The sequence below is a fragment of the Trichomycterus rosablanca genome, chromosome 10 (assembly GCF_030014385.1).
Source record: "Trichomycterus rosablanca isolate fTriRos1 chromosome 10, fTriRos1.hap1, whole genome shotgun sequence".
Lineage (NCBI taxonomy): Eukaryota > Metazoa > Chordata > Actinopteri > Siluriformes > Trichomycteridae > Trichomycterus > Trichomycterus rosablanca.
The window spans coordinates 39,293,532-39,316,059 of NC_085997.1; the positions used below are offsets into that span (position 1 = coordinate 39,293,532).

General features: G+C 42.6%; 1 protein-coding gene across 3 annotated transcripts in view; it reads right to left on the reverse strand.

Annotated features, from left to right (window-relative positions):
• LOC134321526 (zinc transporter ZIP11) overlaps positions 1–22,528 on the reverse strand; it is a 69,242-nt gene that overhangs the window by 18,231 nt on the left and 28,483 nt on the right. For 2 of the 3 annotated variants that reach the window (XM_063003322.1, XM_063003320.1), the window contains one exon: positions 8,388–8,529. In XM_063003322.1, the coding sequence (XP_062859392.1) occupies positions 8,388–8,529 (142 nt within the window). The remainder of the gene's footprint in view (positions 1–8,387; positions 8,530–22,528) is intronic. The other variant, XM_063003321.1, reaches the window with a different exon arrangement.

Genomic DNA, 22,528 nt, shown 5'->3' on the forward strand with positions numbered 1-22,528 from the left:
AAAAAGTGGATGGATACAAATAAATTCCTACAGCCGGTAGAAATCCCAATAGACACACTCCAAAATCTAGTGGAAATTCTTTAAAAAGCGTAAATAAATACAAAGAATTCCCACAGACACACTCCAAACTCTAGTGGAAATCCCTTCCAAAAGTATAGATCAATACAAAGTCATCCTTAATGAGTAGAAATTCCCACAGACTTGCTCCACAATGTAATAAAAGTCCTCTCCAAAAGATTGAAGGAATATAAAGACATCTGAACAATTCCACAGATACACTGCAAACTCTACTTGAAATTCTTTCCAAAAAGAGAAAATTCCCACAGGCACACTCCAAAATCTAGTGGAAATCCTTTCCAAAAGAGAGGAGACTGTTATAGCTGCAAAAGCAGAGGTTACTAATAAAACAGGGCTAGTTTATGCAGTTACTCCCTCTGCTGGCTGATCGATGGCGCTGCACAGAGACGGGGGATAATGGAGATCAGTGCGTGACTCTCTGTGCGCTATACAGATCTTTATATGAACCTGCCTGGTGCAGGTGAAAATAATCTGCCTTATGAGCTCCATAACTGGATGTGTCTGAAACCCCTGAGCTCAGTGCTGATGATGGGTGTCCACATACTTTTGACCTACACACGTGCACACGGCGCTTTTATAACGTTATTTTATTATTATTACGATTATTTGTGTTTATGACGTGTTCAGGAGGAAACAGAGACGAGATCGAGCGGAGCTGTGAAGAGGCTCAGAGTCTCCAATCAACTTCTAAATTATTCAGCAGGGCTTATCTACTGAGCACGACAGGAAGTGTGTGTGTGTGTGTGTGTGTGTGTGTGTGTGTGTGTGTGTGTGTGAGCGCTTGAGGCTGTTAGGGAGCCGCGGTCCGAAGATCAAAACTAGCGCAGAGCCATTAGCACCCGCCAAACCCAGACTCACACATAACAAGTGTTTGTTTACTCATGTGTGTGTGTGTGTGTGTGTGTGTGTGTGTGTGTGTGTCGGTGTGAAAATGTAAATGTGTGTATCGGTGTGTGTGTGTGTTTGTTTACTTGCGTGTGTGTGTCGGTGTGTGTTTGTTTACGTGTGTGTGTGTCGGTGTGTGTTTGTTTACTTGCGTGTGTGTGTCAGTGTGTGTTTGTTTACGTGTGTGTCGGTGTGTGTGTGTTTACGTGTGTGTCGGTGTGTGTTTGTTTACGTGTGTGTTTATGTGTGTCTGTGTGTCGGTGTGTGTTTGTTTACGTGTGTGTTTATGTGTGTCTGTGTGTCGGTGTGTGTTTGTTTACGTGTGTGTGTGTCGGTGTGTGTTCGTGTGTGTGTGTATGTGTCTGTGTGTGTTTGTTTACTCATGTGTGTGTGTGTGTGTGTGTGTCGGTGTGAAAATGTAAATGTGTGTATCGGTGTGTGTGTGTGTGTGTGTTTGTTTACTTGCGTGTGTGTGTGTCGGTGTGTGTTTGTTTACTTGCGTGTGTGTGTCGGTGTGTGTTTGTTTACGTGTGTGTGTGTGTCGGTGTGTGTGTTTACTTGCGTGTGTGTGTCGGTGTGTGTTTGTTTACTTGCGTGTGTGTGTCGGTGTGTGTTTGTTTACTTGCGTGTGTGTGCCGGTGTGTGTGTGTTTGTTTACTTGCGTGTGTGTGTGTCGGTGTGTGTGTGTTTACGTGTGTGTGTGTGTGTGTGTCGGTGTGTTTGTGTTTGTTTACTTGCGTGTGTGTGTGTGTCGGTGTGTGTGTGTTTACGTGTGTGTGTGTGTCGGTGTGTGTTTGTTTACGTGTGTGTTTATGTGTGTCTGTGTGTCGGTGTGTGTTTGTTTATGTGTGTGTGTCGGTGTGTGTTTGTTTACGTGTGTGTGTGTGTCGGTGTGTGTGTGTTTACGTGTGTGTGTGTGTCGGTGTGTGTTTGTTTACGTGTGTGTGTGTGTCGGTGTGTGTGTGTTTACGTGTGTGTGTGTGTCGGTGTGTGTGTGTTTACGTGTGTGTGTGTCGGTGTGTGTTTGTTTACGTGTGTGTGTGTGTCGGTGTGTGTGTGTTTGTTTACTTGCGTGTGTCTGTCGGTGTGTGTTTGTTTACGTGTGTGTGCCGGTGTGTGTGTGTTTGTTTACTTGCGTGTGTGTGTGTCGGTGTGTGTGTGTTTACGTGTGTGTGTGTGTCGGTGTGTTTGTTTACGTGTGTGTGTGTGTGTCGGTGTGTGTGTGTTTACGTGTGTGTGTGTGTCGGTGTGTTTGTTTACGTGTGTGTGTGTGTCGGTGTGTGTGTGTTTACGTGTGTGTGTGTGTCGGTGTGTGTTTGTTTACGTGTGTGTTTATGTGTGTCTGTGTGTCGGTGTGTGTTTGTTTACGTGTGTGTGTGTGTCGGTGTGTGTTTGTTTACGTGTGTGTGTGTGTCGGTGTGTTTGTTTACGTGTGTGTGTGTGTCGGTGTGTGTGTGTTTACGTGTGTGTGTGTGTCGGTGTGTGTTTGTTTACGTGTGTGTTTATGTGTGTCTGTGTGTCGTGTGTGTTTGTTTACGTGTGTGTGTGTCGGTGTGTGTTCGTGTGTGTGTATGTGTCTGTGTGTGTTTGTTTACGTGTGTGTGTGTGTGTGTGTCGGTGTGTGTTTGTTTATGTGTGTGTGTGTCAGTGTGTGTGTCCCCAGTTATGTGTGTTTTTATATTTCTCACACTGATTGCTTTCATGTCAAAATCCAAACCCTGATATTGCGCAACACCCCAGTGGAACGTGGTTAGATAAGTGAACTCAGTCGTTTGTTTGGTCTGGAGAAAGATAAGAACCAAACCTGCACCTTCATTCCATCACAGCGCAGTTCTGTCTCGCAGCTCTGCAGACGGATATTATTGCAGCTGGCACAGAGGGCAGAACTCGCCATAAAGTTAGATAACAAAGCTCCGCCCATATAGAAGGACGATATGATTGGTCAGTTTTACTGTCATTTGAATTTTGTCCTTCAATAAATTCCTGTCAATTGACCCTGACCTAAAAATCCACTGTCGGACCAGCGATCACAGCACGATGTTCCTTCTAAAGACAGCAGGGGGCGACAAAGAGACGTCTTTAATTAATTAATTAATTTATTTATTAAGACTTTTAGGTCGTGTCAAACCTGTGCTGAGCGAGCTCTTCACTATCACACACACACACACACACACTCAGATCCTAACTGGACCATCAATACTGATCAAGTGAGCAGAAGTTCCAGCTCGCCGGACCGGATCGTCTCAGATTTTGGTCATTACAGATAAGCAGGAGCTCAGTGATCCAGCCGAGAAGCTCCTAAAACTGCTGAGGTGCCTTCAGAGAGGAACTGAAGCTCCTGAAACGAATTTCCTGCCTGTCAGAAAAGATTCACGTCTTCAGATCTGTCACTACAAAAAAACACACAGGTTCTGAAACAAAATGGAGAGTACACTAGGTGTCCAAAAGTATGTGGACGCCAGGTCATTTTAGAGGACCGGAAGAGGGCGTGTCTAAGTTCTTAGATCCTTTAAAATGCTCCTACTGAGGCGCCTTCATACTGAGTGATGACCTGACTGAATAACGAGGGAGCGTCCGGCGCCTCCTCAGCCTTCACATTCCAATACAAACTGAACAGGCAGGTATGAAAGATTTACTTGCTCAGATTTATGTTCGTTTAAATGTTAAATTATAAGCAGATAAAATACAATTAGAATCGAACATTACATTGTATTATTATATATACACTGATCAGGCATAACATTAAAACCACCTCCTTGTTTCTACACTCACTGTCCATGTTATCAGCTCCACTTACCATATAGAAGCACTTTGTAGTTCTACAATTACTGACTGTAGTCCATCTGTTTCTCTACATGCTTTGTTACCCCCTTTCACCCTGTTCTTCAATGGTCAGGACCCCCACAGGACCCCCACAGAGTAGGTATTATTTAGGTGGTGGATGATTCTCAGCACTGCAGTGACACTGACATGGTGCTGGTGTGTTAGTGTGTGTCGTGCTGGTATGAGTGGATCAGACACAGCAGCGCTGCTGGAATTTTAAAATACCGTGTCCACTCACTGTCCACTCTATTAGACACACCTACCGATCGATCATCTATTGCTGCTGTTTGAGTCGCTCATCTTCTAGACCTTCATCAGTGGTCACAGGATGCTGCCCACGGGGCGCTGTCGGCTGGATGTTTTTGGTTGGTGGATTATTCTCAGTCCAGCAGTGACAGTGGGGTGTTTAAAAACTCCAGCACAACACACACTAACACACCACCACCATGTCAGTGTCACTGCAGTGCTGAGAATCATCCACCACCTGTGGGGTCCTGTGGGGGTCCTGACCATTGAAGAACAGGGTGAAAGGGGGTAACAAAGCATGTAGAGAAACAGATGGACTACAGTCAGTAATTGTAGAACTACAAAGTGCTTCTATATGGTAAGTGGAGCTGATAAAATGTCCATAAGATAAAAAATGTTAATTAATTATTAAAAAATCATCACAAAAGCGTTCAAGTGATCTATTTACCGGCAGCTCTTCTCCACCTTCATGTACCAAATTTCCACCATCTGGCACCTTTTATTTAGGGACGTCTTTCTCTCTTTTTATATGGTCCACATTTGGATATACTCAATTCCCCTAGCCAGTTGCATGACACCCGTGCTGGCTAAGAAGGCTCCCAGGCAGGAGGTGCCACGCTGGTCTCTCCGTATTCCTCCGCCTTTACCAAACAGTAGGTGTCACTGTTGCACTGGCAAGTAGGTCAGCTAGCTGGATTTTCTTAAAATTTTGGACATTATTGCACGTCCACTACGATGGCTCCAAGAGGAAGAACCGAAGAACCGAATCGGAATCACCAGGAAGAACCTGAAGCACCATAATCAGCAGTCGGAGGAGATTTTAAGGAAACAGGAAACGGCCAATCACAGACCAGAAAGAGGAGCATGAGAGGAATGTAACCCAATAGGAAAAAAATGAAGACGTCAGTTCAGCCTTAGAAACACGACCAGTAAGACCAGTAACACCAGTAACGCCAGTTCTGTTTAGGTCCCAGTTCAAAACGCGCCACACTCACACCCACGCCGCGCTGAGGACGGATATTAAGGCAGCACGGCGGGCGGAACTCGTCATAAAATCAGAGATAACGAAGCCCCACCCGTTAAGAGGGACGATACGATTGGTCAGTTTTACTGTAATGTGAAATCTGTCTCTGATTGGAACGAATTGCTCGAGCTGAACCACCGATCAGTAACAGCAGGGGGCGACAGAGGGGCGTCTTTAATTTAACCCTTCACATTGTGATACAAATTGATCAGGCAGGTATGAAAGGTTTATTTGCTCAGATTTGTACGGAATTCGTAACAAGGTCAGAGATAACGAAGCCACGCCCATTTGGAGGGGCTTTTGAAATCGGAGCGCTGATCAGTGGGCGTCTATAATTTAACCCTTGACATTCCAGGAGCTCTTAAGACACCAGAGATTCCAGAGACTGGGGGGGGGGGGGTTACTGAGGAGTTCCAGAAAGTGCTCCTTCACTTCCCCTGCAAGAAGTGAATCCCTGCAGTCATGATCCGAAATCGAGCAGCAAAGCCTCTTCAGAACAGTAACAGCCTTCATATCAATTCCCATAATCAATGTTTCAGCCACGCCCATCCATAACAGGCGTATAAAATCAATAATACACCATAGACTGTGTGTATTAAACATTGCAGCAATAGTTTGGGGAAGGTCCTTTCATGTTCCAGCATGATTGTATCCCTGGGAACACAGCGAGGTCCGTGAAGTCGTCGTTTGAAGACTTTGGTGTGGAGGAACTTCAGAGCGACGACGCCAATCTCACAGACACTGAAGAGATTTAGGATGAATCGGAACACCTTTGGGATGAATTGGAACGTCCATTGCAGGCCAGGCTCTCTCTCTCTCTCTCTCTCTCTCTCGGTTTTGTTCAGAATCGATGGCACAAAGAAGCCACGAAGACGGGAACGCCCGTGATTTTGGAACAGAACGTCCGTCACGGTTTGAAGGTGGAGCCACCGGTCGCACCGACCGTAACCGTTTCACCATTGTTGGTTAGTTAGTTAGTTAGTTAGTTCACCGCCGGGCGTATTTCAGGAAGCAGTTCTGATCCCGATTCGTCCCCCTGCTGCACATTCGGCGCCGGCTGAGAGGCGGACGAGGACGAATAAAGACGTTTAATAACCAGAGCCGGCGGCGCGGCGTTCTTCAGCGCATTAAGCTGCGCTAATTAGAGCGACCGGATCGAAGCGCCGGGCTTCAGAGCGGGTGATTAAAGGGCGCCCGAGGCCTCGTCCGATTTAGCCGTCGCGTCTGTGCTTTTTACGATGGATGCGTCCGGCTCCGTTCGTTTCAAGCTTCGTAGCCGCTGGAGGATTTACGTTTATAGGCTGTCGTAACGTATGAATAGTTCCGCGCTACGCGTCTGTGCGTCTTTATTTTTAACGCACAAGCACTATATGGTCAAAAGTATACGGACACCGCTCATAATTACTCCCTCCACTCTGCCCACCCTGACCCTGTTGCTCTTTTGGACCGCTCAAATCCCTGTAGACATATTATTAAATCCTAAGAGCGGAGGCTGTTATAACCGCAATGAGCTGAAGAGAGGCAACTCTGATCATATTAATGCCAACGGTTTTATAATCAGGCAGCCCGGTGATGAGCAGAAGACCAGGAGCACCAGATACTTTCATTATCTCAGTCTGCTGGTGGAATGGATGTTTCATTGCTGTGGTCAGGGTCTCAGATGCTGTCTGACTATGCACAGGAGCAGTGCCTGACCGACTGAGCAAAACTCCCCACAGGTACACTCCAAAATCTGGTAGAAATCCTGCTGAGGATATAAGTGTGAACGGTTTTGGGACAGGATCTCTATCAAGCTGTCTGGTGTCCACATACTTTTGGCGCAGGTTTTATTTTTTTTTACTGTTGGCTTGCTGGTTTCAGGCCTTGATAAATAAAATATAGAATATTTATAAAATAAAGATAAATAAATAAATTAATAATAAAACCTAAAGTAAGATCTGTTAGAGACGGAGAAGAATGAGAAGATCTGATCATTAGAAGAGCAGAAACAATCCGGAAAGCAGCGATTAGAATCAGTCATAACATTAAAACCACCTCCTTATTTCTACACTCACTGTCCATGTTATCAGCTCCACTTTCCATATAGAAGCACTTTGTAGTTCTACAATTACTGACTGTAGTCCATCTGTTTCTCTATATGCTTTGTTACCCCCTTTCACCCTGTTCTTCAATGGTCAGGACCACCACAGAGCAGGTATTATTTAGGTGGTGGATGATTCTCAGCACTGCAGTGACACTGACATGGTGGTGGTGTGTTAGTGTGTGTTGTGCTGGTATGAGTGGATCAGACACAGCAGCGCTGCTGGAGTCCACTCACTGTCCACTCTATTAGACACTCCTACCTAGTCGGTCCACCTTGTAGATGTAAAGTCAGAGACGATCGCTCATCTATTGCTGCTGTTTGAGTCGCTCATCTTCTAGACCTTCATCAGTGGTCACAGGACGCTGCCCACGGGGCGCTGTTGGCTGGATGTTTTTGGTTGGTGGACTATTCTAAGTCCAGCAGTGACAGTGAGGTGTTTAAAAACTCCAGCAGCGCTGCTGTGTCCGATCCACTCATACCAGCACAACACACACTAACACACCACCACCATGTCAGTATCACTGCAGTGCAGAGAATCATCCACCACCTTAATAATACCTGCTCTGTGGGGGTCCTGTGGGGGTCCTGACCACTGAAGAACAGGGTGAAAGGGGGTAACAAAGCATGTAGAGAAACAGATGGACTACAGTCAGTAATTGTAGAACTACAAAGTGCTTCTATATGGTAAGTGGAGCTGATAAAATGGACAGTGAGGAGGTGGTTTTAATGTTATGGCTGATCAGTGTATGTACACCGGGTTGCTCGTTTATATTATAAGGTACGTAAACATTCGGACAACGGACTGACCGGATGAAAACAGGAGAGTTACTTTCAGCTACCTTCTGATTACTAGTCCAGTACCTTAACCACTAGGCTACAACTGCCTACATAGAGAGCCGTATAGCGTATTGAGAGACAAATTTACATTGACATTTGCGGCATTTATTGTGACAGCAAATAATTCAAGCGTGAGGGTTAGGGGCCTTGTTCAGGGGCCCAACAGTGGCAACCTGACAGTGGTGGGGCTCAGTTCGAGCTCTAGATCTTTCCACTGCGACTACGGTTCACTTACGTAACAAATGTAAAATAAAAAGGGAGGTGTTTCTACCAACATGGCAACCCAGTGTATATACGTGTGTTAATTAAAAAGTCAGCAGAACCAACGAACCCACAGAGAGCCAACGTACAAGTGTGTGTGTCCAGGCTGGGCTAGGATGGCAGAAAACGGGCACATGAAGTGGCGCTTGCCTGAGTGAGTTCCTCCTCTACCTATCCTGACCGACAGCTCGTCCGCTGCCGCCCACGGTGTCGCCGGGTCCTCCGCTTTCTCCTTGGCTGGTCTGGCGTCTGAAGAGAGGGCCAAGGCCAAGTGGCCGTCCGCGCCGACACCCTGGAAAACAAATCAAATACTTATATAGAGCTGGCTTTGTGCCCGGGGCTTAGTCAAGGGCCTTCCCTAAAGTATTTGGAAGCATATTATTTATCATGTATATACTAAAAGCATGCACAAAACTACCCAAAAAAAAGCAAGTTCGAATCTCAGCTCTGATACCCGTCAACTGGGCATAACCGGCCACTATGGTCTGCCGGGTGGGAAAAGACGGAACTAAAAAGTGGGCGGGGCCTTCGACGCTGTGTCAGGACCCTGGTTAGTAGAAGTGGAAGAACATGGAGATCAGAGTGACTCTCCGTGCACGCGCCAGTCCATCGAAGTACGGGGGGATAAGAAGGAGTCGGAGGGAGGACGTGTCAGGAGAATATACCCCCCTCAGTACGCCATCGGGGTCTCCAGCAAAGAAAAAGGAACTGGCTACGACTAAACTGGGGGAAAATGCAGAAATAAATGAGTAACCGAATGGGAACAAATTCCCACAGACACACTCAGGTCCAGAGTCCCAGCTCTTTAGGGGTGCCAGGGGTAGCGCCACAGACGGACACACTAGTACATCACGGGTTCGAATCCCAGCAGCGCTACCAACCTGGCCAGGTGTCCAACAGACGACTGGCTGTTTAAATATTTACGCAGGGCGTCCACATACTTTTGGCCCTAGTGTGTGTTTTATATTAATAAAAACGGACACGTCTCGTCTTCTCATCGCTTTTACCGCCCTGGGATTTGAAACCACAACCTTTGCGCCACTAGGACGGAACATGAACCTCTGTCCTACACTGTATGTTTATCGAGCAAGAGCCGCGGGTTCCTCCGGGAGGGGATTCGAACCCTTAACCCAGTTCCCTCTGTAGTCACTTATTACAAAACACGCGACCTAATAAACAGGCTGACACACTTTATCATTATTATGTCGACGCCCCTCCTGCTGGGGTCAGAGTGCAGGTTAAGAGGGCTAAGGAGCTGGGATTCAAACCTACAACCTTCTACTGGATAACCAACAGCTCTACCCACCAGTCTCCCACTGTCCGCTGATTATCGAGCTCAGGTGTAAACAGTACGTCCACGAGATGCAAACCTGCAACCTGCGAACTTCTCTGTGCCCAAATAAATACGAATAGTTTGACTGCACCCATTTCCTCCCAATCCAGTCGTATCCAATTTCCATCCAATCCTGACCGAGTAGAGTCGTGACTAACACACACCCTCTCTGACGTGTGCAGCACAGACCGCTTCTTTTCACCTGCACTGGGCAGGTTCATACGAAAATGGAGATCTGTATAGCGTACGGAGAGTCACACACCGATCTCCGTTATCCCCCGTCTCTGTGCAGTGCAGCACCTGCCAGCAGAGGGCGTAACTGCAGCAGTTATGATGAATCCCACCCTCCCACTCCATGTTTTGTATTTGGGTTTTGTTACTGGGGTCGTATGTGTGAACCCGTTCCCGTTCTGTAGTGATTTACAAATGTTCAAGGGTGCTCATGCGCAAGCCCAATCCCAGGTGGCGCTATAGACCTGGCCGGGCATCCAAACAGGCACCGTTGGCTGGGTTTCATCGCCGCTGTACAATCCTAGCTCTCTTTGAGGCATGCCGAAAGCAAAGATGGGGACTCGACTCGTTTCAAATGACTCATGACTCGCAAAAAAATGACTCGTGAAAAACAAGAGTCTCTAGCGTCAGCATGTGTTACATTAGTTACGTGTGATAATTATATATATATATCTAATTATTATTATTATAAATATTCTGCTCTCTAATAATAATAACGCTCCGGCCGTCTGAACCCACAACACACACAATGTGTAAATGTTCCAGCAGCTTCCGGTGTAGTGATGAAGCGTCGCTCCCTACTCCCTACACCGTCTGAAGTTCACTTCATCTGAACATTCTCGTTACCTTTGGATCTGAATCTCACTTAAAATGGTAGAATACCCTACGTAGTGCACTTCACAGGAACGACCGGGGTGAATGGAACGCTCCTACAGAATCGGTGCTGATGGTTGAGAGACGCTTTCTGAACCAATCAGAGCTTCTGATTGTAATTGTTAGTAAGAAATGCTGTTATTTGCGTTTATTCGGTTTGCGTCACACAGATGACGTGGTAATGAAACGCTCGATCGGCTTTCTAACGACTTCCTGTTTTACTTCACCACCGGGAAAAGTTTGGAGGTTTTTAATTATAAGCACATTTACAAAATAACGGATTCTATTCCTAATGGGACGCACGCTTATAAATGTAATAGCATCTGGAAGAACAGAAGCTAAGGTAAGCAGCGGTTATGATGGTTTTTGCTGTGTTTGGGATTTTGGCCGCTGTGCCGTGATTTATCGAGCGCTTTTGTTCTGTAATGAAAACAAAACGTATCAGTTGAAGCTTTTAACTGGAACCTTCTTGTTACAGAAATTACATTCATTTACACAATGAGGAGGAAAGTAAAGGCACGAAGTAAAACGGCTAAATACACTCGCTAATCTGTTGTTGTTTTTATCTGAACTTACAGATTATTTCTTTATTTCTACGCTACATTTATAATATAAGTTTTGTGGAGATTATAAAGACTCGGACTCGTATTTTGTGACTCGTGAACATCTCTGGCGTGTGTTAGTCACGACCCTCCTCGATCAGCACTGTTAATAATTTGAAAGGATAAATATGAAAAGATTTAATATTAGATTTGTGAATTATTTTCATCTTATTTGAAAAGTCTTGTTTTTATGTGGTGTGCGTAACTTGAGTTGACGTTCCAGTGTTTGTTTTTCATGATAAAGTGCACCGAATGGTGACAGAACTATCAAAACAACATAAAGTATTTATTTTTACTTTTGAACTTTACTCTCCTGAGTCCCACAGAGTAAAAACTGGCACTTGCTCGATATTTCTGAACACACTGGAGTCGTTACCCAGCGGTCATAAGTCAATAGTTCAGCTTGTGGTCATCAGTCAATAGTTCAGCACCTTTACTTTTCCCAAACGTCCAGCAAACACACCCTCAAGTCCAAAAACAGTTACAAAACTCATCGCTGACCTTTAACTCGACAGGCTCTGATATCGAGTGTTGTCTTGCAATCCGAGCCTACACTAAAGTTCCCGGATCAGAACTCGGAGGCTCAGTGGTTCCCAAACTGTTCCTGCGATGCCCCAATTTTGTAGATAAAAATATCTAAAGTGTTTCTAGTCACAAAGCCTGGTGGGGCGCAATAATGTTCAGTATGTTCAGCGACAGGCTGCTGTCACAGAGCTGCTCCACGGACGGGTTTAGAAGGTCCTTGGTCCCCAGAACCATTAGGCTCTACAGTTCCAACAGGCAGGGGCGGCGGCTGCAGCTAAAGACTGAGGGTCCTATACTTAACCATGTGTGTATGTTGATGTGTGTGTGTGTTTCTGCATATATATATATCAGAGTTTATTATTTCATAACGTTTATTTTAGTCAATTGACTTTGTGAATGTTCAGTTATATTTCTACAATTTTGGAATCGAAACGGGGAATCAATAGAAACCAGATTTGATAAGCTGAATCAGAATTGCAAAATTACAAACGATACCGAACCCCACTCAGGGACAACTTAAATAAGAGTTTATTTATTATAGTTTACCTACGTTTGTTTTAGGCTATTTACTTTGTGAATGTTCCGTTAACACCTAAAAGTATAAAGATATTTTGGTATCTATACATTTGGCCTTTTTTTACATTTTGGAATCGACTCAGGGAATCAACAAGAAATTGAATCAATTAGCTGAATCAGAATCGCCAAAATATAAACGATACCAAACACTACTCAGATATAATTTGTATGATATATCACACTTAAATTTTTGTATATTAGATATTAAAGTTTATTTAAAAGTGTATTTTAGTCTATTTACTAACTAAACATTTCACCTTTTTAAAATTTTGGAATCGAAACGAGGAATCGAGAGTCGATAAAAAGAATCCGAATCTCAAAAAAAATAATGCACAATATATGCTACACTTAATTTATTACAATATTTATTATATTTCTTAACGTTTAATTTAGTCTATTTACTTTGTGAATGTTCAGTTAACACTTTAAAAGAGTTTTGGTATCTAAACATTTTACCTTTTTAGCGAATCGATAAGCTGAATCAGAATCGGATTCAGAATCGCAGAAAACGATACCGAATCCTACTTAGCGATGACTTGTTTGATATCAGAGTTTATTATTTCTTACATTTCATAAAGTTTGTTTTAGTCTATTTACTTTGTGAATGTTCAGTTATATTTCTACAATTTTGGAATCGAATCGTGGAATCAATTAGAACCGGAATCGAGAAGCTGAATCAGAATCGGAATCAGAACTGCAAAAATACAAACGATTCCTCACCTGAGCTAGCGGTGCCCAAACATGCCTGATTTATTTGCCCTGTTATGCCCTCCACTTTGGAAACCAGTGCCCAGGTGGAGCTGCAGGATTTAAGGAGGCGTCCTACCTTCTCTCAGAATGCCAAATAGTAAATACGTTGAAGGAAAACTAATGAGACAGAATTAGGATGGCAGCGTGGGGGGCGGTGGTTGTGTTTTTAAGCCATGTGTTTGTGGAAAGTGTGTTTGGTGTGTAATTTTTACCCAATACATGCAGCATTAAATAATAAAACAGGTGCACTCGCCGTTGGAGGTGTGGGGTGTGTGCGAGGGTATGAGGGGTAATTGAAATCGTGTGTGCAGGGGTGTGAGGGGTAATTGAAATCTCCTAACAAAAACATAAATGCCATTTTGACCCTATTGAGCGGATCCCAGTGTGAGCAGCACCAGGCTTTATTCTCAATCTGTGTGTGTTTACCTGTGGGCGCCTTGCGTTCATCACGCGAGCCGCCGCCGCCCGTTCATGCCCGACACTCTTAATCTATCTTGCTGGACGGGCCGTAAGCATAATTTAGAGTCAAAAAACAACACCACAGGCCGATAAATCACCCGTCGGGGCTTATCAGTGATATCCAGTCCCGCCGGCTCTGTCAAACAGGCCTGAAAATAAAAAAGCTAATCGCTTGTGTAGCGGTTTTATAAACCAGCTCTGACGTTCCCTTCAAACAGCACACATCCGCTCCACACCGATCTGAGATTTACACTCGCTTAGACGAGAAAAAAATAAATAAAAAGATAAGACCTGTTTGGAGGTCAGTCAGCAAAACAGAGAACCAGATCTGACGATGATGAAGTAGGTGGAGATGAAGGAGAAATTAAAGATATCGCAGCTACTCGGATCTCAGAACTGACGTGAGCAACTCGATTATAACAGAAAAAAAGCAAAGTGATGAAAAACTGGTGAGATAAGACGACGGTAAAATGAGAATCTGGTGAGATGAAAAACCTGGTGAGATAGGAGGAAGGCAAATAAAAAAAGATTAGAAGCTGGTGAGATTAGAAGACAGTGATATGAAAAGTCGGTGAGATTAGAAACTGGTGAGATTAGAAGTCATTAAGAAGAGAAGCTGGTGAGATTAGAAGCTGGTGAAAAGAGAAGCTGGTGAAATATGAAGACAGTGATATGAAAAGTTGGTAAGATTAGAAACTGGTGAGATTAGAAGTCATTAAGAAGAGAAGCTGGTGAGATTAGAAGCTGTGAGATTAGAAGACATTAAGAAGAGAAGCTGGTGAGATTAGAAGCTGGTGAAATGAGAAACTGGTGAGATTAGAAGACAGTGAGATGAAAAACTGATGAGATGAGAAACTGGTGAAATAAAAATCCAGGGAAATTAGAAGACATTAAGAAGAGAAGCTAGTGAGATTAGAAGACATTAAGAAGAAAAGCTGGTGAAATGAAAAGCCGGTGAGATTAGGAGGTAGTGAGATTAGAAATCAGTAAAATGAGAAGCTGGTGAGATGAGAATCCAGTGAAATAAAAAAGCCAGTGAGATTAGAAGCCAGTGAAATGAGTGAAAAGTCGGTAGGATTAGAAATGGGTGAGATTAGAAATTGTGAGATTAGAAGCCGGTAAGATTAGAAGACAATGAGATTAGAAGATGGTGAGATGAGAAACGGTAACACAGAAAGATGGTGAGATTACAAAACTGTAAGATTAGACCGTAGTAAAATGAGAAGCCGATGAGAGGAAAAGCCGGTGAGATAAGAAACCCAAAAAATGAGACCCAGTGAGATGAGAAGTTGGTGAAATGAGAAACTGGTGTAAAGAAAAGCTGGTGAGATTAGAAGTCGGTGAGATGAGAAGCTGGTGAGATGAGAATTCACCGAAACAAAAAAGCCAGTGAAATAAGAAGCGAGTAAAATGGGAAGCGGTAACACAAAGATTGTGAGATGAGAAGCCGATAGAAAAAGCCGGTGAGAATAGAAACTGGTGAGATAAAAAGCCAGTAAGAAGAGACTCTGCTGAGATGAGAAGCTGTGAGAAGTTCACAGAATGACATTTAGTTCCTCCAGAGTAATGAGGAGGTTTAGATGGCGCCGACGGGCCGAGTCTCAGCGTGCGGCTCTAATGAAATTGTCCTTTTTAATTGCGCCCCTTAACGAGCTGAGCTTAATTGGTCGGCATCTGCAGCTGGGTCCTCAGGGGGGTGAGATGATGTGTTATTCTGCGGGTGTGTGTGTGTGTGTGTGTGTGTGTGTGTGTGTGTGTGTGTGTGTGTGTGTGTGTTCATAACGGCAAAACTGCACTGTCCAAAACACTTGAACCAGAGTCATGGTCAGATCTAGTCATAAGTATGTGGACACCAGGCCTTCCTACATTGCTAATGATACGCTTCTGGGCACAGTCAGGTCCATGAAGATACGAGTGTGGTGTGGAGGAACTCTGGTGGCCTGCACAGAACCCTGACCTCAACCCCACCGGTCAATAACGGTCCGAACTGATCTGATGCCCCAGAGTACAGGTGAGGAGAAATGTGCACCTATATGTGTACAAGACACGGACACCAAGGATCTCCACAACTCTTCTTTTCTGTGTTAAGTGATAATGATTTTCTGAAGAGCTCCCAAGTTCGTGTGGCTATATGTACCACGGTAGCCAGATTCTTCTGAGCAAGATGAAAAGCTGATGAGATGAGAATCAGGTGAGAAGAGAAGATGGGTGAATGATGAGAAGTGACATTAGAAGACAGTGAGATGGGAAGCCAATAAGATGAGAAGCTGACAACATGAAAAGTCGGTAAGACAAGAAGAAGATAAAATAAGATGTTGGTGAGATAAGAGAACAATGGCATGAAAATCAGGTGAGACGAGAATCTGGTGAGAAGAGAAAACGATAAGATGAGAAGTTAGTGAGATGAGAGAACAATGAAAAAAGAACTTGTGACATTAGAAGCCAGTGAGATAAATAGACAGTAATATGAGAAGCTAGTAAGATAAGCAGACGATAAAATGAGACGTTGGTGACATGAGAATCAGGTGAGATAAGAAGCCAGTGAGATGAGAAGCTGGTGAGACGAGAAGATAAAATGAGAAGTTGGTAAGATAAAAGAACATGAAAAGAACAATGACATGAAAATCTGGTGAGATGAGAAGATGGTGAGAATGGAAAACGATGAGATGAGAATCAGGCGAGATTAGAAGACGATGAACTGAGAGAATGATAAGATGAGAAGTCAGTGAGATGAGAAGCTGATAAAAAAAAGACATCGATGAGAAGCTGGTGAGATAAGATGATGATAAACTCAGAATAAGAAGCCGATAAAATGAGAAGCTGGTGAGATAAGACGTGGATAGAAGCTGGTAGGATGAGAATCAGGTGAGATAAGTTAGTGAGATAAGAGAACAATGAGATGAAAATCCGGTGAGAAGAGAAAATGATGAGATGAAAAGTCAGTGAGAAAAGATGCTGATGAAAAAAGAAGCTGGTGAGATGATGACAATAAAATTAGAATCAGGTGAAAGGAGAAGCTGGTGAGACAAGATGTGGATAGAAGCTGGTAGGATGAGAATCAGGTGAGATAAGAAGTTGGTGAGATGAGAGAACGATGAGATGAGAATCAGGCGAGATAAGAAGCTAAAGAGATGAGAAGTCGGTGAGATGAGGAGCCAACGAAAAAAGAATTTAGTGACATTAAAAGCCGGTGAGATGAGAAGTCGGTGAGATGAGAATCAGGCGAGATAAGAAGCTAAAGAGATGAGAAGTCGGTGAGATGAGGAGCCAATGAAAAAAGAATTTAATGACATTAAAAGCCGGTGAGATGAAAACAATTAGATTAAAATCAGGTGAGATGAGAAGACAGTGAGATGGGAAGCCGATAAGAAGAAAAGCCAATGAAATGAGAAGCTGGTGAGACGAGAATCCGGAGAATTTGGTGAGATAAGACAACAATGAGACAAGAAGCCAGTGAGACGAGAAGCCTATAAGAAGAGAAGCTGGTGAGATGAAATGGTTTCTCAAACGGTACCATCTGATAGCTCAACGGTTACAGCAGCAGTTTCCACCCTCGACTCCCTGAATCTTTTCATGATATTATGAACTGTAGGTAGTGAAAGATCTGAATTCTTTGCAATCTTGCGCTTTAGACTTTCTCAGGAAGTTTGATGATCACCTGTTACCAGGTACAGTGCTAATCATGGAACCTTCTGGAACAGTGGGGCTTCTATAACCTCTTATTTGGCCTCTGAATAAAGTGTCCCAACTCTTTTGGAAATTAGGTTTAGATCTTTTCAGCAGCTGCTCGAGATCTGACTTTCAGCGACACAGAGATTTAATCAGACCAAAGTTCCTCTGTTGCTCAATTTCATCCCAATTAAAAGAGGAGCGAACACCGAGCCCTGGTCACGCCTCTTCATTAACCTCTGAGTGACTGCAGCGTTCCAGCTGGCGTATTAGCATGCTAATGTATGCACGTGGGAGGGGCACTTAGCATCTAGCTCCATCTATTCAAAACAAAAATGAACGCTAAGGCGACGAGCGGTTAAACTAAGCGATCTTTTTTTTCTAGTCCAAAAATTGGATATTATTTCTGTGTTTTTTCTAGTCCAAAAATTGGATTTTATTTCTGTTTTTATTTTTTTCTAGTTTTAAAAAATGGATTTTATTTCTATTTTTTTCTAGTTTAAAAAACTGATTTTATTTGGATTTTTTTCTAGTTTAAAACATGGATTTTATTTGTTTTAATTTTGTTTTCTAGTTTAAAAAATGGATTTTATGTCAGTTTCTTTTCTAGTCCAAAAATTTTAATTTCATTTGTTTTAATTTTTTTTCTAGTCAAAAAATTGACTTTTATGTCTGTTTTTTTAGTCCAAAAAAGATTTTTTTTTTTTCTAGTCCAAATATTGAATTTAATTTCTGTTTTTTTTTGTTTTTTTTCTAGTTCAAAAATTGGATTTTATTTTAGTTTTTATTTTCTGTCCTAATGAGAGTTCTGGATATTTAACACTCTGGCTTTATTCCACGTCGAGCAGAAGCAGAGATAAGAGTGACCGGACGAGAACAGAGGAACGTCTTCAGGGTTCTTGCTCCTCAGCCCTTGATTGTTGAGCTGTGTGTGGAAGCTCTGGTGTGGATGATGAACCGCACGTGAACCCTGTTCAGAATAATCAGAGCTCCGGCTGTATGTGTGGGAAAATGGAACCTGGAACCTGGCTGAAATATTCATGACGTGTGTGTGCTACATGAATAACTCAGTTCTGTGTTACGGTTACTGGGAGAATCAGAGCCGAGCGGAGTGAAAATTTTACTGTTCATCTAACACGCTAACGTCAGTTGAACCACTTCTGACCCTCAGTTAGGAATTTATACTGAAAATCACATGACTTCCAGTAATACAGTCTAATAAATAATAACAATAATAACAATAATAATAATAATAATAGTAATAATAATAATAATATTAATACTGATAATAATAATAATAATACTGATAATAATAATAATGATATTATTAATAATAATAATACTGATGATTATAATAATAATAATAATAATAGTAATAATAATAAAAATAATAATACTGATAATAATGATAATAATAATAATGATAATAATAATACTAATTAATGATAATGATAAATAATAATAATAACAATAATAATAACAATAATAATAATAATTAATGATAATAATAATAATAATTAATGATAATAATGATAATGATGATACTATTACTAATTATTATTTATTTTTATTTATTTATTTATTATTATTATTATTATTATTATTATTGATATTGAACTCGGAGAGTCCAGAATCCCAGCACTGATGCACTAGCAGTACTTCCGTCTGTTCCACAGACGTTCTCAGGATGATCCGAGTGTTTCAGCTGATGTATGATGGTGGTGATGCGGTGAGACGGAGCACGGCGTATAATCGTGTTTGCATTTTAAAATGTGCTGAATTAGGGTTATGAATACGGTAAGAACCGACCGGGTGCTGCTTTCTACACTATAAAACGGTTTGTTGGGTCATTATGTTGAACTGAACTTGAATAACGGGATAAAAATGATCCCAGAGGGTAAAATTTATAAAATAACTTCAGACCTCCGTGGTACAGAGACGGAACCGTACGTGAGTATGAAGGCGAGTTATACGACCGTAACGAAGCGATCGGGTGCTTGTAAATACCGCGGTGGTGATGAGGTCACTAACCCTTATAATGGAGTCGGTATTTACAGGCGGGCGAGCGCTCCGTTACAGTCCCGGTCTCCTCTGAGGTCGACGACCTCCCATCTCCGTCCTCTGGGTGTTCGGTGACCTTCCCCAGCATGATAAATGGGTTCAAGTGCTGGAATGTGCATCACCTCCTCTTTATAAACCGGGGAAATGAGAGGTCGTGATGGAGATCACGCAGAGAAGTCGTGACCAAGTCGCCGTTCTGCTCCGATTTACTAATATCATTTATTCTCCCTGTAGTTTAATACACAAACCCAGTTATTAAAGGTTACGCAACACCTACAGTCCAGTCTGCACACCCCTTTCACCTTCTCCACGTTTCCACGTACAGATCTGTACACACCCTGAGCCTAATACCTGGCTGATGCACCTTTGGCAGCAATTACAGCTTTAAGGCATCCTGGGAAAGAAGCTCTGAGCTTGGAACACTTGTTTCTGGACATTTGTGCCCGTTCCTCCCGGCATATCCTCACAAGCTCCGTCAGGTTGGTGTGGATCGTCGGTACACGCCCATTTTCAGCTCCTTCCACAGATGTTGGATTGGATTCTGGCTGGGCCGAAGCCACGCCTTTGTTCTCTTGGCTGTGTGCTTCGGGTCGTTGTCATGTTGGAAGGTAAACCTTCACCCCAGTCTGAGGACCAGAGCGCTCTGGAGCAGGTTATTTATCATCAAGGATCTGGGTGTACTGAGATGCATTCATCTTTCCCTCTATCAGGACTAGTCGCCCCGGTCCAGCTGCTGAAGAACATCCCCACATCATGATGCTGCCACCACCATGCTTCACTGTAGGGATGGTATTAGCCAGGTGATGAGCGATGCCTGGTTTCCTCCAGACGTGACGCTTGGTATCCAGACCAAAAAGTTCCAGAGAATCTTGTTCCTCATGGTTTGAGAGTCCTCTAGGTGCCTTTTACTGAGGCGTGGCCTCCGTCTGGCCACTCTACCATACAGGCGTGATCTGTGGAGTTGCTGCCTGGATGGTTGATGATCTGATAGGTACTTCCATCTCCACAAGGATACGCCGGAGCTCTGTCAGAGTGACCCTCAGGTTCCTCCTCACCTCCCTGACCAAGGCCCGTCTTCCCCGATCGCTCAGTTTGGCCGGGCGGCTTCAGGTCTAGGAGGATTTTTGGTGGATCCAAACCGCCTTGACACAATCCTGTTTCTGAGGTCTGCAGATGATTCCTTCGACCCCATGGCTTGGAGTTTGCTCTGATATGCTCTGTCGACTGTGGGACCTTATATAGGTAGGTGTTGATGATCCCCAATCATGTCCAATCAATAGAATTGACCACAGACGGACTCCAATTAAATTGTAGAAACATCTCAAGCAGCATCGGTGAAAACAAAATGCACCTCGGCTCACTTTTGGGTGTCGTATCACACTCGTGTATGTATGATATTTTACATTTAGATTTTTAATAAATGAGCACAAATGTCTAAAAACCTGCTTCACTTTGTCATTGTGGTGATTTTGTGTAGAATTGTGACAAAAAATGAACTGAATCAATTATAGAATGAGTCTGTAATGTAATAATACATGGAGAAGGTGGCAGGGGTGTGCAGACTTTCCGGGCTTGACTGTTTATCACCCACGAGAAAAGGAAACGACTAATTCTGGCCACGTTAGCAAAGTCTCTTCTTTACTTCCGGCGCTCTTATTCAACACGACTACCGATGGCGCTTCTCACTCGGTCGCTTCAATATCTGCGAGTAGTTTAATGCATTTTACCGTATCGACCGCTGATCCGAGCCTACAGGACTACTTATCCTATAAAAAACCCCCAACATATTTATCACATATCATATACTGTATCTCAGCCAGAGTTAGAATATCTGTTCATTTCTGCAGCCGCAGGATCTCAATCAGAACCAAGCTGTCATTATAATAATAATAATAATAATCATTATTATATTCTCATCGCACCAATAATGCTTCTCCGCAGGCGTCCACAAGCGCAGAGCCGTTTAATTATCAGCTCAGGTTTATGAAGTGTTGAGATTTAAATTAGAATCCAAATCACCCGCACTTGTACGAGAACAAAATAACAATTTACACACCATTTAACTGAGGTTAAAAATCTATCCGACTGCTTTAAATATTTAAAGCCTAAACCACCAAAACACTGCCTAAAAATGCCTCAAAACTTTGTTTATTTATTTTAATAAGCGATTATTTGACCCTCTATGAAACACAAAAAAAGAGAAACTAAAATGTATTATTATTTTTTTATTTACTTTTCACTGCATGTTTTTGTTTAACCCCTTTCACTTTTAATTTCCTTTAGTTTTTTGGACTCGAGTAATTTAAAACTTATAAACAAATAACTGGGGTCTCTTAAAAAAAAAAAAAAAACACACTCAACCTGCCAGTGGGATTGGTGGGGTGGAAAAAATACATTTCATTTGGTTTTGTCCATTTTTGGTTCAACCTGAAACCTCCATGCATTCGTAATGTCCACGAAAGTAAAGCAATATACTCATGTATCAAATCTGATAAAATTTTTTACAGTTAAATAAGGACAAAACAGAGATTGTCGTGTTTGGCAGCAAAGAAAAGAGGACCAGTGTCAGTGAACACCTCAGTTTCCGGGCTCTAAAAAACCAAAGACCAAGTCCGAAATCTTGGCGTTCTAATAGACTCAGATCTCACATTCACCAGCCATATAAAAACCATCACCAAAACAGCCTTCTACCATCTCCAAAATCAAGGGTCTAGTGTGCCAACAAGACCTAGAGAAGCTGATCCATGCTTTTATCTCCAGTAGGGTGGACTATTGTAATGGTCTCTTAACTGGACTTTCCAAAAAGACCATTAAACAGTTACAGCTCATTCAGAACGCTGCTGCTAGAGTTCTAACTAAGACGAAGAGAACTGAGCACATCACTCCAGTTCTAAAATCTCTACACTGGCTTCCGGTTAGTTACAGAATAGAATTTAAAGTGCTGCTACTGGTCTATAAATCACTGAATGGGTTCGGCCCAGAATACATCTCAGAAATGTTTAGAGAATATAAACCCAGTAGATCTCTTAGATCCATGGACTCAGGTCAGCTAGTTGAGCCCAGAGTCCAAACTAAACACGGTGAAGCAGCATTTAGCTGTTGGGCTGCATATAACTGGAACAGACTGCCAGGAGATATTAGATGTTCCTCAAATGTAGAAATCTTTAAATCCAGGTTAAAAACTTTTCTTTTTTCTTGTGCCTATGATTGAGCTTGAAATTTTTGCTATTACCCTCATTTTACCATATTTCTTTTAGTTTTTCATGCTCTTCTAAATTATAGTGTATATTTTACTATATTTTCCTTTAGTTTCCATGTTCTTAATTTTTTATCTCTCTTATTTTAATTTCATATTCCCTAAATTGTAGGTTATACTTTACAATATTTTCTTTTAATTTTTCATGTCCTTAATTTTTTTTTTTTTATATCTC